A 15,178-nucleotide genomic window follows, 5' to 3' on the forward strand; every position below is an offset into this window, starting at 1 on the left:
GTCTAGTAAAAAATTAAAGTTTAAACAATTTTAATAGAAAGCTATTCCAAAGTTCACGCGTAAAGCTCTCAGGACACAGATTTTCATATCTAAACAGCTTTTTTTTAAATCCTTCCCTTTTATCTCTGCTTTGGTCTTCACCACCTCTTAAGAGACTTATCTGACCATTATCTTTACCATCTGTTACCATCCTTTGTCTGACGTTATGGCTGAACGGGGCTTCCTGCTGCTGCTCAGTAAAATCTGCAGGTTGAACTGTACCGAGGGATGCAGATGTAGAGCAAAACTATTCATAAGTGACTAGAAGCTTGTATAACCTGTGTTTCGTGTGTATCGATAAATGCACGTTTCTGCTGCTTAGTTTTGGGTATAAGGTCTGTTCCAGGTCTGCGATCCACTCACCATGAGAGTGAGAGCATGGAAGGATAGGCTGCAACACGCCCTTTGTTGCTGTGGAACAACTCCTGTCCTTGAATTTCACCAGAAGAGTGGACAAAGTGGCTTTATTGTGTTCTCAAACAACTGGACAAGTAGACGGATGTTTAGGTGGTTCTGGCCATGTTGCGTTTGGACCTTTAAGTTGACGTGCAGCAGTGTGAGCTTCAATTTTACGTCCGTACGCGTATCTCCATTGGCGGCTTTGTGAATGCGGTCTGCGGAGGAGAGAGGAGCCGGCTACAGCCAGTGTCGCTCGCTCGATTGTGAATGATTTACCCAGCACGCGTTTCTTCTCCCACCGTTCCTCGGGCCCGTGTCTCTTTCCCTGGTTCCGTGAGCTCCTCCTCTCTCCGCTGGCTTCTAATGGATGGCGTCCCTGCTCACATGCTTGTTATTGGCCAGAGCTCCGGTGTTCGGGCGTTAGGTTGTGTTTATGAGAGGAGCCTGCCGTGATTCTATGATAAAACCAGATGTTCCCTTACAAGGCTTCAAGCCTCCCTCATCCAGCGCTCATGTCCATATCAGGTATAACCTTCCTGTTGTACTCCCAGCACAACGGATCGCCCTCCGGCTCTGCAGTGGTCCAAAAGTTAAATGTTCACATACATCATAGATTTGTCCTTTGATAAGGACTCTGGGTTAGATTATTGACAGCAAATGACACTCAATTATTTACCGCAAATGCAAAATATTAAAAACATCAAAGATGAAGCTGTTAAAGATCAAACTAACGGGACCTTTGATATTTGCGCTGTGACTTAATGTGGTTATTTATAGTCCTGCTGTAAACACAAAATTGTTTTGTCTTTTTGTTTTCGTTACATAAATCATCAGTCAGAAATATTTCCTAGCAATAAAAAAGTAAATTTAGCATTTAATTGTGCAGATATTGGCTTCATGTGTTACTTATTTGTGGGGCTGAATTTAAAATTTTTTTTCCTGCTTTTCAATTGTTGTGTTCATTTTTGTTTTACATAGTTCCGCTTCTTGTAGGAAGGCAACACATGCTCTATTTTTTTATTTCTGTATTTTTAAATTATATTTTCTTTCTCACCTACTTACTTTATTTCTTTTGTAATAAGGGATTTTGAGTCAGTGCTTCCTCATTCCAGCGAGCCTGTCTTCAATAAGGTGTCATGTAATGCTGGCGCGGCCTCAAGCCGCAAGGCTCATATTCAGAGTCATGCTCCGGATCCGTAGACGAGCTGCAGTTACACCACTGAATCATCAGACATCAAATCGAATCAAGTGATTGTGGCTCAGTGCCGATAATCACGTCTACCTGTTGTCATTCGTGGAGCTTCTACGCACGTGTTCCTCCAAAGGCTCGGAACAAAAAATGACTTACAGCGCTTCATTATTCCAAGAATTGGAAGTTATCACATTCACTTTATGTCACCAGCTCAAAGTTTATTGAATGTCAAAACGCACGGCTGTAATAATAACAGTATGAGACATAATTTGACAGCTGTGTAACATTTTCAGAGGCGTGATTCAATCACACGTCGTCAGGATGGTGACGTACACGCTGCAGCCACGCTCTTCGCTTTGCAAAGTAACCTACCTGGAATGTTGACTTGCACATATTTGATTTGCCAGCTTAGTGTGCAGCCAGATGACGTTGCCTGGGTTGACGTGCGCCGTTGTAAAAGTTTCTTTTTTCTTCTCATCAGACAACCCTGTGATTTGTCCCAGAGCCCACAGTCTCGGTAAAACGAGCGAGGAGGCTGCGGCTCTGGAGACGGGGAAATGTAAAATGTACGGACTAATGAAGCCATGAAAACGAATCTTCCTGTTACACCTCAGCGCGAGCAGGATGTGTGATGCTCGTCACAGACAGTAAAACTCTCTGCCTGAAAAACACCCGGCCCGACATCCCTCTTGCCCCCTGGTGTACGCCGAGTCTTTGAGGAGACGGGGTTCAAACAGCTCCTCGGACGCCGTACCTGCCGTGGGCCGATAGGAGCCGAGCAGAGCCAGCTGTGGAGATGAAAACACAGCGCAGGGGCCACAGGAGGCAGATCTGGTTGCTTATTGTAACTTAATAAACGGCTGCTTACATTTTTCTTTGATGACATGTGAAGCTGTCGTCAGGCCCTGGTCGTACATTGTGTGCGTCACAAGGTGAAGGATCCTTTTAATAATTGCTGGCCTTAACGCTGGGCAAACGGGCTGTGTTTATATTTCACCGGCAGCACGGGCGACTTTCCGAAGTGCCGTTTGAAGTATTTGCGCTCGGGCTCGGTGCCACCGCTTTCCAAAGGTCAGACGTGCTCGCTGGAAGTTCCTGCCGGTCTCCTGCAATAGCCGTGATTGTGAGTTCTAGGTCACCAGAAAATTTAGACCCAGATAAGATGTAACCTGCATATAGCGGCTGCGCTGCCGACTGCCTGCAGCTATTTATAGGGGCATGATTTACTGAGCGGCTTCCAGTAAATGTGGAGCCCGGGATTATGTCCCTTCATGTGGAATATGTCTTCCTGTGTAAAAATGTCATCATAGAAGATGTTAAAGCCGCATCGTTTTTCTGGTTTTAGTTGATTTGATGCTCGACTTACGGCTCTGAACTCTGTTAATGAATACACATGCCAATACTCGCACTGCAGAGCAGACGGTGTCCCGTCTTCTAGTCTTGGCTGAGACACGTCTGCGTCCACGCACATCCTCAGTAGCTGACCTGCCTGTCGCCGCTCCCTCGCTCGCTCCCTCGCTTTCTGGGATCTGACGTGCTGCGTGGCGCACCGTGTGCTCAGAAGAAATGGGAAACAAAGGCGCGCTGTCGGATCAGACTGCGGTACGCGCTGTGTTTTGCACATAACGGAGCCTCGGCGCTGATCGGCGTCAGAAAGTTGCGCCTTTGCAGCGCGTAACATACCATTGTGGGAAAAAGTTCATCAGTGACGTACGAGGGCTGACCTTACTCAGATTGTGGCATTTATGTTGTTCCTGCATGTTGTGTTTGTCGTTATGCAAGCTCCATTCTTTGTGGTGAGCTGCCACTTACGTGAACTCCATCTGTGACTCAGTACTGACAGTTACACAGATTTTAGCGTCTGCCGAACTTCAGGTTCATTGTCAGGCCCGTTGTTGTTCACCTCTTTATCCTCAGCTCCCTCAAAGTAAAACCGATAGTAGGCTAATAGTTTATATAGTTAGAGTTAAAGTATCAACGTGTCCACATATCATTTGTTTCTACCTAATGTGTTGTTTTAATTCCGTAATGTAATATATGATATGTACATTTTAATGTTGGCCTGGTTGATGCTGCCTTTGCTCCCTGTGTATCAATCTTTGCTTCATTTTTGTGAGACACTGGCTGATGAAATGTCCATTATTGTTTGTGCAGAATTTCTTTGATAGTTTATTCCTATAACTGTAACGCTTAGATGCAAGCTTTGACTCCAGTATCACTACTTTGTGACTTTGGGTAAACTCCGGCTGCAGCGGCAGATGCGGCTCCAGAGCCTCGTTGCAGTTGCACAAATAGCGCAGAGCCATAAACTCAACTGCCTTTCACTCTGTTAAAGCAGTGAGTGTGGTGAATTCAGGAGGTTCGTGTTTTATTGTGCATCATTTTCCACTTATTTGCTCTCAACCGTTCATCCCTGCGACCTCCTCGTGTGCAAACAACCTGAACTAACTAACTTCATGCAGATTGTGTTTTAGTTAAAATGTGATACTGGATCAATGTGCACCTGTAAACGGTCCGATCACCAACACGCGCGGCCACCAGCTCCGTTCAGGAAAAACATCTTCTCGTGTTAATCTGTCCTGATCACTATCTGGCTGCACATGACGTCCGAAGCATTTTCTGCTACACAATGCGTCCAAACAATGATAAATTACTGTGTTGCACTTACGGCCTATTCTCCACTGCAAGCGAGAACAATAGGTTGTTCAAGATGAATGGCTGAGGATAAATGTCTTGTTTCTTGTGTTAAATGCGTCAGTGCAGCGCTTTCCTGTTGCCTTACACTAAATACTAACAAACACTTTGTGGCCCTGCAGGGCCTTCAAAAAGTCACGCAAATCAATTTTCTCATCAGGTTTGCTGTTCTTGTGTCTTAAAAATGGACTACAAAACAACCTAGAGGTTCTAGAGGGTTGGGAAAAATGAGGAAGCAACCAGCTCCTACTAATCCAGGAATCTATGAGTTCTGTCCTTCAGGCAGCTCAGGCTTGACATCCAGCCTCTAGAGCTTTACTGGATACACCTGTATGCTTCGGTGATGAGTCCGGTCTTGTCTGTCTGTCTTCGGGAACAGATGACGCCTCAGACTCTTCCGTTCCATGTTGACGCCTAATGAAGCCTCGCTGGTTCCACTAAACTGGACCTGTGGGGCGCAGACGTAGCTGTTTCCAGCCACAGCCGCCTGCTTTAGTGGATTCCCTGGGTGTGAGTCTGTAGGCCGTGCTGCACCTCTCATCATGTAAACAATGAAAACAGCAGCCCATGGCCGGGACAGGAGGGGAGTAGCTTCCTGGACGTGTCTGTGTACGTCCAAACCACGTAGAACATCTGTGGAGCGACCTGAAGAAGCAGCGGACAGACACTGAGAGTGATGAAGCTGCCAGAGCCCAGATGTTTGGCTCTAAAGCACGGATGCGTTATGTTTTCATTAGGCGCTAATGATAGGTTTTAAAACTGTCTCTCAGCCATTTGTGTTGGTTGTGATATGAAGGTTTAGAGGAAGTTCAACAACCAGATGAGCAAGGCATCGGTCGCGTATCCACCAACTGGTTCCATTCCTTGAATGGTTTGGATTTTTGACCGCGTCGTTTGTCTTCCCATAATTCACTGGATTGTGGCCAAACAGGCCAGCGCACCAAGCAGCCGATGGCGTCGCGTGGCGGCAGCACTTCAAAGTGGAACCTGGAGACGCGGCCGTGACAGGAAGGGATGACACCGTTGTCTGGTCTGGGAATCCTCCCGGGCGCTGCCGGGTCGCGTGGCGCCGGGCGACGGCGGCGGGCGGAGGCGCTGCAGGAAGCGGGACTTTCCCGTTGGGTCTGTTTGCAGGTGTCAATGGGTTTTGTGGTGGGTTGCATGGGGTCTGCTGGCCGCTGCGTCTCCTCCCACAGCATAAAACACACAATTAGGGTAAAGTTTGGCCTTGTGAACGTCCTTATCTCTGGTTTGGGCTCAACGTTGTAGTTATTCTCCTTCTTTACAGCCGTCTTGTGTTCACTGTTATCTGGGACAAAGCATAGTTATTTTAACTGGGTCGTATCAAACCCAGTCTGTATTTATTATTGGTAACTCTGAGTATTGAGGGGTTTTATTGCCCGTGATAAGTTCTGAGTTGAGCAACCCTGGGTAAAAGAGTTTATAATAAACAGCGCAAGCTTTAGTGATTTCTTAACTTCCTGAATTTAGTATTAATAATTAACACAAAGTGTGGACTGTGTTGTTGATTGTGTCATCTGTCTATTTTCCGTATTAGAGAGTGGGAAACATCTTTGGTTTGTTTGCATGAGTCAGTCAGACTAGAGGAACCATCTGCTGGTTCCTCTAGTCTGTCAGCTGCACCGAACCTGAGGTCTGAGCTCCGCCGCCATGCTACAGGCCCAGCAATGTCCTGGCACACACACACACACACACACACACTGCAGACCGCTCCTCTGGATTATTCTCTTTCCTGAACGCGGGCCAAGAAACACTGGACTGTGCTTTCTTGTTCTCCCTCCACATCCTCTCCTCTTCCTGTGCGTGTCTTGACAGCTAGAGCCCAGTTCTCATTATCAGCGTGTGCACGGCTGCTGACGCTGTGTGTGTGTGTGTGTGCGTGTGTGTGTGTGTGTGTGTGTGTGTGTGTGTGTGTGTGTGTGTGTGTGTGTGTGTGTGTGTGTGTGTGTGTGTGCGTGCGTGTGTGTGTGTGTGTGCGTGCGTGCGCGCGTGCGTGTGTGTCGCTGCAGACTGACGTCAGCAGTGCCCTACTCCTCTCCATACAAATGCCCTGCCCGCCATTGATTCCTTCCCCCCGTCCTCCACTCTTATTAGCATGTTTTTATCACCAGCACCTCTCACACCACCGTGTCAGAGCCCAGCTAATATGACACACTGGTGTAACTGACTCGTCGTCTAATAGCTCGCACAGGTTTATTGAGTTCTGTTAGGAAATATTTATGACTTGTGTCATCCTAAATATTTGTATATATGTGAAGAATAATTTTGTTTTTGCAGTTTTTCCCCTCTGGTTTGTCTTTATGGGTCTCACACTGTTTACTTTCTCTTTGTATATCAGTGGAGGCATCTATAAATACAGTGCTATCATTTCACATACAGTATGGAAATACCTTCGCAATAAATCATTTTAATACATCTGTGCATACAGCGTGGAACAGAATCACGGTTCTGTGAGCTGTGACCTGTCGTGCAGGTCAGACTATTTCTGTACCTGCCTTCGAGAATAGTTTTAAAAAAAACAGACACTACCCCCAATAATTATGTATAATTAGTCTTCTTTATCAATGGAGGTTTTGTTTTATAACGCAGTTTGTACTTGGTTATTTCTGATACAGCTGTGTATGTGATGTCATGTTAGGAATCCTCAGTAAGAGGAGACAAGCACTGTCAGGTCACAGAGGGAACTGGAGTCGAACTGGGAAAAATGAGTGAGTGGACCCAAAAAATCAGAACCACCTCTTACCATATCGGACTCCATCAACCACAACTGTCACGGTTCTGACAGCTTCAGCCTAAAGGGTGAGACCCTATAACCTGGTATTGTGAGAGCTGCTGGTTGAGGTTCCCAGTAGTGGCCAGTGGGTGTCATTTGTCAGCCAACATGCCAGTACAGGTGTCCACTTCCCTGTGCTGCTTTTATAACCCCATAAAACCACATATCTCCTGCTGATTGGAAGATTCCAGCAGGCCCGGACTGTAAATCCTCTGATGCCCGGCACACGCTGTCCTGGTGTTGGGAGTGAAAGAGTAACGAGCGTCCGTGTTGTTTTGCTCCTGGTGCCGAGGTGCAGAGAGGAGGTGGTTCTGTAACGCTGAGGTGACAGATGCTGCACATGCTGCTTTACGCTGCGCCGCGTACGACCAGGATCAGAGACTGGACCCGCGCCCGTCCTCCGGTCCTCCGCAGGACGACATCCTGTCCGTCCTCCGGTCCTTTTCGCCGTCTCCCGTCTGTAATGGAGCAGGAGGCCGACCACTCGGTCCTCCGGCCGTCTCCCGCCGCCCTGTTGCCATGGTGTATGGAGCATTGTTTGCCGGCCTCTGTGTCGGGTTGCCATGGCAAGGCTTATTTGCCATATTAAATGTTTGGCAGCATTGTACAGATGCTGATGACAAACACCCAACGTCCCACTATGGGCAGTGACTAAGTTGCTGATTAGATGAGGTGGAGCCAGTATAGTTAACTGCCATTTGACGCATTAGGTGAAGCGTAGTATTCTATTGGGAGAATAAAACAGATCTTTTTAGTAGTTTTGTTGATTGTGTATTTTAGATTGAAAATAAACTTGGGCCCTCTTTTTTATAAATAATATTCTCTTGTCTTCTCTTATTATGTGTTTTCCTGGTCATATGATCCCGGTGTGAGATGTTTAAAACAGACAGAAGGTGTTTCCACTTGGGGTTGTGAGTGTTTGTCCATAAGGTAAATAAGGTTTGATGCTCTGTGCCTCTCCCTCTTGTGGTGAGGAGTGAGTCTGCACGGTGGCTCTCATAGGCCTGGAAGCTGGATCTGAAGCATTCACAAATGTGCCTCAGGTTCGCAGATGTCTAGTGGCTGACAATGTAATTGTATGTTTCTGTCGTGCTGCTAAATGAATAGATTTCAGTGCCTGGCTTAAGCAAACACAAGCGTGAACTACACGTAGTGAAGTGCTTCCAGATTCAGACAGGCTTCTACTTAACTATTTCACATGTAGCTACTTTGTGTAATTTAACGTTGAGCGGCTTCAGCTACACACTGCTCCAGTGTGAGAGCTCTTCTTACCAACACAGAGCGTGGAAATGCAGCCAATTGACGTAGTTGGAGCCAGATAAGATCTCATCGCTTCATTGTAGATGCACCGTGGTGGTTTCAGCGGTTTATTTTTTTTTCCTGTTGCTTTCAGTGAAGGGCCCCAGTCTGCTGTCACCTCTGTCACACTAGGCATTAGCATATCGGTACTAGAAAGAGCATGTGGTGCAGGAAGTCTGTAATGTGAGGCCTTACACCAGCTTGTGTTCAGGCCGTGGGGAGGCCTGCGCTCTGCAGCTGACCTGGGCCCCGGCAGTGCTGGCAACACAATGCAAAGGCGTCCTGTGCGAGTACCTAAGACACACACACACACACACACACACACACACACATACACACACACACACACACACCTCCATTGACATAATGCCCCTCACCCTAACCATCACAACTAAAGGCTTTGCTCTAATCAGAACTAAAACTCTAACCTCAGCCCTAAAATCGCATCTTAACCCTCAAACAGGCCTTCAAAGAACTGAGGACCAGCCAAAATGTCCTACACACACACACACACACACACACACACACACACACACACACACACACACACACACACACACGTCCAGTGATGTCATTTGACTGACAGCCGTGTGTCTCGGGTTTCTTTCTGTTTCAGATGATCTTGTGGGACTGGGATCTGAAGCAGTGGTACAAGCCCCAGTATCAGGTCAGTGTTGTGTTTCTACCCGCTCGTGTTTCAAATGTACATGTTTGTTAAAGCAGCACACTTTCACAGAGCGGCCTCTGTGCTCAGCAGAGGTCGTCCAGAGGTCACGTCTAGGATGTTCAGATTATTCCCATGTTTTTTGTAGGGAAAAATTGTAGGACTGTGACTGTGATTGCAGTCACATTGGAATCGTTTTCATTCCACGTTTTTATCTTGATCAGACATTCTTTGTTTTGTTTGAACTTTTTGCTTCCACAGAGCAAATGTTGCCATTTAAAGCACTTTTACTCGTCAAACTTTCCCTGAAAACGTGAAGGCAAATCATTTAAAACCTTTATCACTGTGTTTGAAATAACATGCTTCAGGCTCTAAGGCCTCTGGGGGCCTGTTCTCTGATCTGTGTGATGTGTGTGTGCTCCTTCCAGGGAGCGGTGAGCGGCAATGGCGTGGACCTGTCGGTCATCAACGAGGCCCGGAACCTGGTGTCAGACCTGCTGACGGACTCGTCTCTGTCCCCACACACTGTCTCAGCTCTGCGCAGCGTGTCCAGCCTCATGGGGACCTTCTCGGGCTCGTGCCGCCCCAGGGTCAACCCCTTTACCCCCTTCCCAGGTTTCTATCCCTGTGACGAGGTGGAGGACGCTGTGGAGAGGACGGACAGGAAAACCATTAAGGTAAGTCAGCCTTAAAACTCACACAAGCCAACAGCTGTAGCACCAAAGGAGCCTCTAGAGCCCAACTAGAGCCGGCTGTCAGACTGTTGTCAGTCTAAACAGGGCCAAAGTTAAAAGTCAAGCCATGCTCATAGCTTTATGATGTGTTAATGTTGCTAGTTACTCATAACTAAACATCACTCTATACTGGACACTTCCTGTCCCCATCAGGGTTTGAGCAGCAGAAACAGCCTCCCGACCCCTCAGCCCCGGCGGAGTTCGACCTCCTCCACGTCATCCGCGCTCCCTCCTCTCGACGGCGCCTCTTCACGCTGGGAGCGCAACAATGGCAAGAGGCCCCACCCTGACCTCAACCTGACCAGGTACCAGCACAACACAACACCACCCTCCAGAAACACACAGGGTCTTCAGACACACGCACGCACACACACACACACACACACACACACACACACACACACACACACACACACACACACACACACACACACACACACACACACACAGGCGCGTCATCTGGGTTATTCTTGACCCTAAACCCTGAATCTGTCCAAGTCTGGATCAGATTAATGCTGTTCTGTGCTCCAGCTCCACAGGCAGCTCAGCAGCACCTGTGCACAGTAAATTTAAAGACACTGGTGGTTGAGAAGACCAGGTGAGAAATTTACTTGAGCTGAGAAGCTGGACACTGTGGTTAAAACTGCAAATATTGTCCTATTTCCAGAGTTTACTTTTGTCTCCTGACCTCACTACACACTCTTTTTGTATATCTCTAGTGTTCCTTCTTGTCTATAAGCATTTCTTTGCATTGGTGACTGAGCATCAACGTGCACATAACAAATAAACTGAGCTGAATCTCAATTGAAGGATGTTTTTTGCCAAATATCATGATTATGTTGCCAGAGCAGACTTCAGGTTGCACTACAGACATAATATCATTAAATATGATAAAAAACAGTTATTGTATCCAGTATGTTTGTTTTCATTACAGCGTTTTTCATTCTTTAATTCTCATCGAACTGTGAACGAAAACAGCTGCTTGCAGCTTTGACCCACTGCCTTTGTTGTGGTATGGAGCTGTTTGCACAGAACTGAGAGACTAAGATTAAGAGTGCAGCCTGCAGAATCAGCTTGAAACCCGCAAAACCTGCTCCGTACGTCATAAGTCGAGAAAAGGAGAAAAGAGTAAATATATGCGACGGCTTTAAAGTCAGGTGCTAAAAAAACATTTTAACTAAAACAACTGAGGCACAAACCAAATAAGCAGAAAAGTTTTCAACTGCTTTTGCTGTGAAAAAACAGACCTGTTAGACCTGTGTGGGTTTTAGCTGGTGTAGTGAAACCAAAAGCAGATGTTACCACTTAGTAATGGAATAATAGAAGTAGAGACACAGAACACATATGACAGAGTCAGTCTCAACTGTTTACATGCTGTTTCTCTGACATGAAATAAGGTTCTTTAACTGTTCTTGTATGATTTGTACAATTCACTTGCTACACACTTAGAAAGGCAACAGGGACATGTTATGTCGCCTCGTCTCCACTAGAGGGCATCGCAGGACTACACATGTCGGCAGAGGGTGTTGTGGGCCGTGGACTTCAGCTCTTTGGGAAACAGATGATGTCCAATGAGTGGGTATTCATAGTTTTCATTGCACGGGTGTTTGAATGCGTGTGTTTTGTGCTCCAGCTCAGGTCTGTCCAATGGGCCCAATGCAAACCTGCTCACCATTCCCAAGCAGAGGTCGTCCTCTGTCACGCTCACATACCACGTAGGGCCCAGGAGAGCAGGTAAGCGTCGACCCTGCAGCTGCCCGTGCATGCAGCCGTTCAGTCAGTGGCCCATGTTCACACGCGTGTCCTGTCCAGGCGCATCTCCTTGCCTGAGCCCGGTCACCTCACCCAACCACAGTCCTCCCGCTATAGGAGGCTCATCGTCATCGCTCGTGACCAGATCCCCTGTGGAGTTCCCTGACACGGCGGACTTCCTGACAAAGCCCAGCGTCAACCTAAACCTGCACAAGCCCCTGGGCTACTCCCTGGGCTCGTCTGATTTCCGTGGCTCCAGCCTCCCTCTCTGCACCAGGTGAGGCAAGCGAGACGGAAGTGGCACGTTATCTTGATCTCATACTTTCTTTTGATTTGAAAGTTCTAAACTATTTGCGGCGTCTGTTCGACGTAGTTGTGGTCGTCAGATGTTCAAGGGGGTTTCCAGCTGTGATCCAGGGGACTCTCACCCACCGTTTACCAGCGAGGCTCACCGCAGGCGTTCAGGTAGCCACATTTAGGTTTAGGGCACGCTGCTTCAAGAGTCGTTTGACGGCGTTAGTGCCGCCCCCGCTGGACTCTAACTGTGACGAAAGCCGGTGCTCAGAAACGCAGTTTGGCGTAGTGTGTTGTGTGCCTGACTACTGTTGCTGTTTGACTTAACAAGACAGGTCAAGGCTGAAGTAAAACACATTAAAGTCATATATCGATGCATAAAGCTTTTGATATGTGCACGTGTGATTTATCTGCTTTTTAACGTGTGTATGCAGCAGTCGAAGGACTGGAGTTCACAGGAGAGCCTCTGATCAGGGAGGAGAGTGTGGAGGTGGGCGTGTGTGGCGATGGAAGGACGGATGATGCAGGGAACCAGGGACAGGTAGACGAGAAGGAGAGGAGCGCAGACCAGCCGACTCAGGAAACCGAGGTGTGAGCGCCTCTTAGTACTTAGTCCTGCAGCACAGCAGGTGGCGCAAGCGTTCCATCTGTACTGTCAGCTCCACTTTGCTCAACAAACAAATGATCCATCTGGATTCAACTTCTTTATTATAAAAGCTTTATTGTATTGTAGATGTGAATTCTCTTGTAGTGTAGTTTGTTTTCAATAATGCTTGTTGAGATAATGTGTCATTTCTGAGCTTACTTAATTTTATGACTTTTATAACTCAGGGTGAGCAGGAGTTCAGACTAGATCCTATGCTGGAGGACCACAAGGCTCTCATGGAGAGGATGAACACCTGGAACTTCCAGATCTTTGACCTGGTGGACAAAACAGGAGGGAAGACGGGACGGATCCTCAGCTATGTCAGTACCACCATCTGCTGGAGCTGTGTGCTAATTGGCACGTCTGTCCTCTTCTGATTGATTTCAGTGAAACTGAAACTCGTGTTTCCCCCAGGTGACATACACGCTTTTCCAGGATACGTGTCTGTTTGAAATTTTCAAAATCCCCGTGAGGGAGTTCATGATGTTCTTCTGTGCTCTGGAAAATGGCTACAGGGACATTCCCTGTGAGTACTAACACTGTGAATTGTTGAAGGGAGTCCGGCTTTGTTCTCTGTGTGTTCGTAGTTTTGTGATGTAGTTGAGCGCTGAACGTGTGACTGGTTGAAAACCTGCAGATCACAACCGGGTCCACGCTACCGATGTGCTGCACGCCGTCTGGTACCTGACGACCCGACCAATCCCGGGGTTCCAGCAGATCCACAGCGAGCATGTGACAGGAAGTGACACAGGTGAACGCCTGACGCGGACCGCTCATTATTTGCTGACCCGTCAAAGTCAGTGTTTCTGGCTGATGTCTGGGCTCATCTTTGCTGACGATATTGTAACTCTAGAAAAATGATCTGCAGCTTATCTCCTGCAGTTTCCCACTGAGGCAGCAAGAACAGCTGCCACTTGATAAGAGTGCACAGACACTTAGGCACAGAAATTGATGAATGGGATTCAATAAATGGGAAGAATATTTACCATTGAGCCTCTGTCCTTCACTGTGCGTGTTTAATCTAGTGTTTGCGTAAACGCTGCAGCTCGGTGCAGATTTGACTCAGACGGTGTCGGTCGGGCTCGTCCTCCATCTCTGACATCCACTGACACGTGTCTGGCTTGTTGTCGTTTTCCAGATTCGGATAGTGGGATCTCTCCAGGCAGGATATCCTACGCCTCCTCCAAGAGCTCCTCGATTTCAGACGACAGCTACGGCTGCCTGGCGTGGAACATACCTGCCCTTGAGCTCATGGCCCTTTATGTAGCAGCTGCAATGCACGACTATGACCACCCTGGTCGCACGAATGCCTTTCTAGTAGCCACTAATGCACCTCAGGTAACAACAAGCAGCCGCCTGTGTTTTTAGTAAAACAGTGTCGTAATGGAGGCTGAGTAACCTACAGTGAAGTGGATTCATATACAAGTCACAGCTGTTTGTTGCATATTATTGTTTGAAATCTTCTCAGACCTGGAGACAATTGATTAATAATATACTAAATGATTGTTGACTCGTCACTTGCTCATGTATTAGCCTGTATCCCTCTACTTTAGAGCTGTTGGCTTGTCAGGGAGGCTGATTGTTCCAAGGTCAGCGCAGCAAGAGCAAACACAGCTGATGTCTTTTCCCCGAGTGCAGCGTATAAACACAGACTCAAGCGTCTGGGTCCCTGAAGCAGTGACAGAGTCTGTCTGAGAGGCCCCTGGTGGCGTCTGCACGCTTCATTTGCCTCTGCTTGCACTCAACCACAGGAAGACTTGTCACAAATAGTTATCAGTGGTCAAGCAGCTCATCAGCAGCCACACAGATATGCGTGTTTGCTCGCGGTACAGACTGGTTTTAACCTTCACGAGGCACCGTCTGACAGTCGACGTTGGTGTCACTGAACACGGCTTTACTGAAACAAGGTTTTGTTTTTCTAAACCAATAGTTAATTTTTAACTATGCAGTTCAACATTTTACTTTTAGAATAAACCTAAAGTAGGGTTCTGCTTAATTAATGCGCAGGCCATCATTGTTTGCTGTCCAGAGGTGGGTGACTGCGTGCCCCAGTTCAAATATTGTATTTTCACAACATGTCCAGTGATAGCACTCAGCGTGTCTGGGTTCTGTGGAAGTCCCAGGAAAACGGTTTAACAGAACGGGAACCCTGAACCCATTGATTTGTGGTGACGCTGACAATCACCGTATCTGTTAAACGGATCTTAAGGTAAAACTTGAGCCTGTTACCGTCCCGCTTTCATAACCACATACCTCCATTCCCTGTTTATCTTATTGAGTGCTGGCTATTTTTAAATCCATTACAAATTGTGTAACGCACACGCAGACGCGTTATGTAAGAAGGTTTACAGCTGCTATTTCAGAGGAAGCACCGGCTCTGTAAGTGTGCCATCCTTCCTCCTCATCATCTCCTCTCCTCTGTGACGCAGGCAGTGCTGTACAACGACCGCTCGGTGCTGGAGAACCACCACGCTGCGTCTGCCTGGAACCTCTACCTGTCCCAGCCCGAGTTCAACTTCCTCGTCAACCTGGACCACGTGGAGTTCAAGCGATTCCGGTTCCTCGTCATCGAGGCCATACTGGCCACAGACCTCAAGAAGCACTTTGACTTCCTGGCTGAGTTCAATGCCAAGGTCTGATCAGAGCAGATGATTATCTGTTCACTGAAACA

The 15,178-nt window shown here is 47.5% G+C and overlaps 1 protein-coding gene across 2 annotated transcripts in view; it reads left to right on the forward strand.

Annotated features, from left to right (window-relative positions):
- Positions 1 to 15,178, forward strand: part of pde3b (phosphodiesterase 3B) — a 28,253-nt gene that overhangs the window by 10,893 nt on the left and 2,182 nt on the right. Inside the window, exons 2-13 of one of the 2 annotated variants that reach the window (XM_029143698.3) lie at positions 9,034 to 9,084; positions 9,510 to 9,758; positions 9,969 to 10,120; positions 11,449 to 11,549; positions 11,628 to 11,844; positions 11,941 to 12,032; positions 12,296 to 12,450; positions 12,693 to 12,827; positions 12,922 to 13,033; positions 13,145 to 13,258; positions 13,646 to 13,845; positions 14,937 to 15,140. In XM_029143698.3, coding sequence (XP_028999531.1) covers positions 9,034 to 9,084; positions 9,510 to 9,758; positions 9,969 to 10,120; positions 11,449 to 11,549; positions 11,628 to 11,844; positions 11,941 to 12,032; positions 12,296 to 12,450; positions 12,693 to 12,827; positions 12,922 to 13,033; positions 13,145 to 13,258; positions 13,646 to 13,845; positions 14,937 to 15,140 — 1,782 coding nt within the window. The remainder of the gene's footprint in view (positions 1 to 9,033; positions 9,085 to 9,509; positions 9,759 to 9,968; positions 10,121 to 11,448; positions 11,550 to 11,627; positions 11,845 to 11,940; positions 12,033 to 12,295; positions 12,451 to 12,692; positions 12,828 to 12,921; positions 13,034 to 13,144; positions 13,259 to 13,645; positions 13,846 to 14,936; positions 15,141 to 15,178) is intronic. The other variant, XM_029143699.3, reaches the window with a different exon arrangement.

The sequence above is a fragment of the Betta splendens genome, chromosome 3 (assembly GCF_900634795.4).
Source record: "Betta splendens chromosome 3, fBetSpl5.4, whole genome shotgun sequence".
Taxonomy (NCBI): Eukaryota; Metazoa; Chordata; class Actinopteri; order Anabantiformes; family Osphronemidae; genus Betta; species Betta splendens.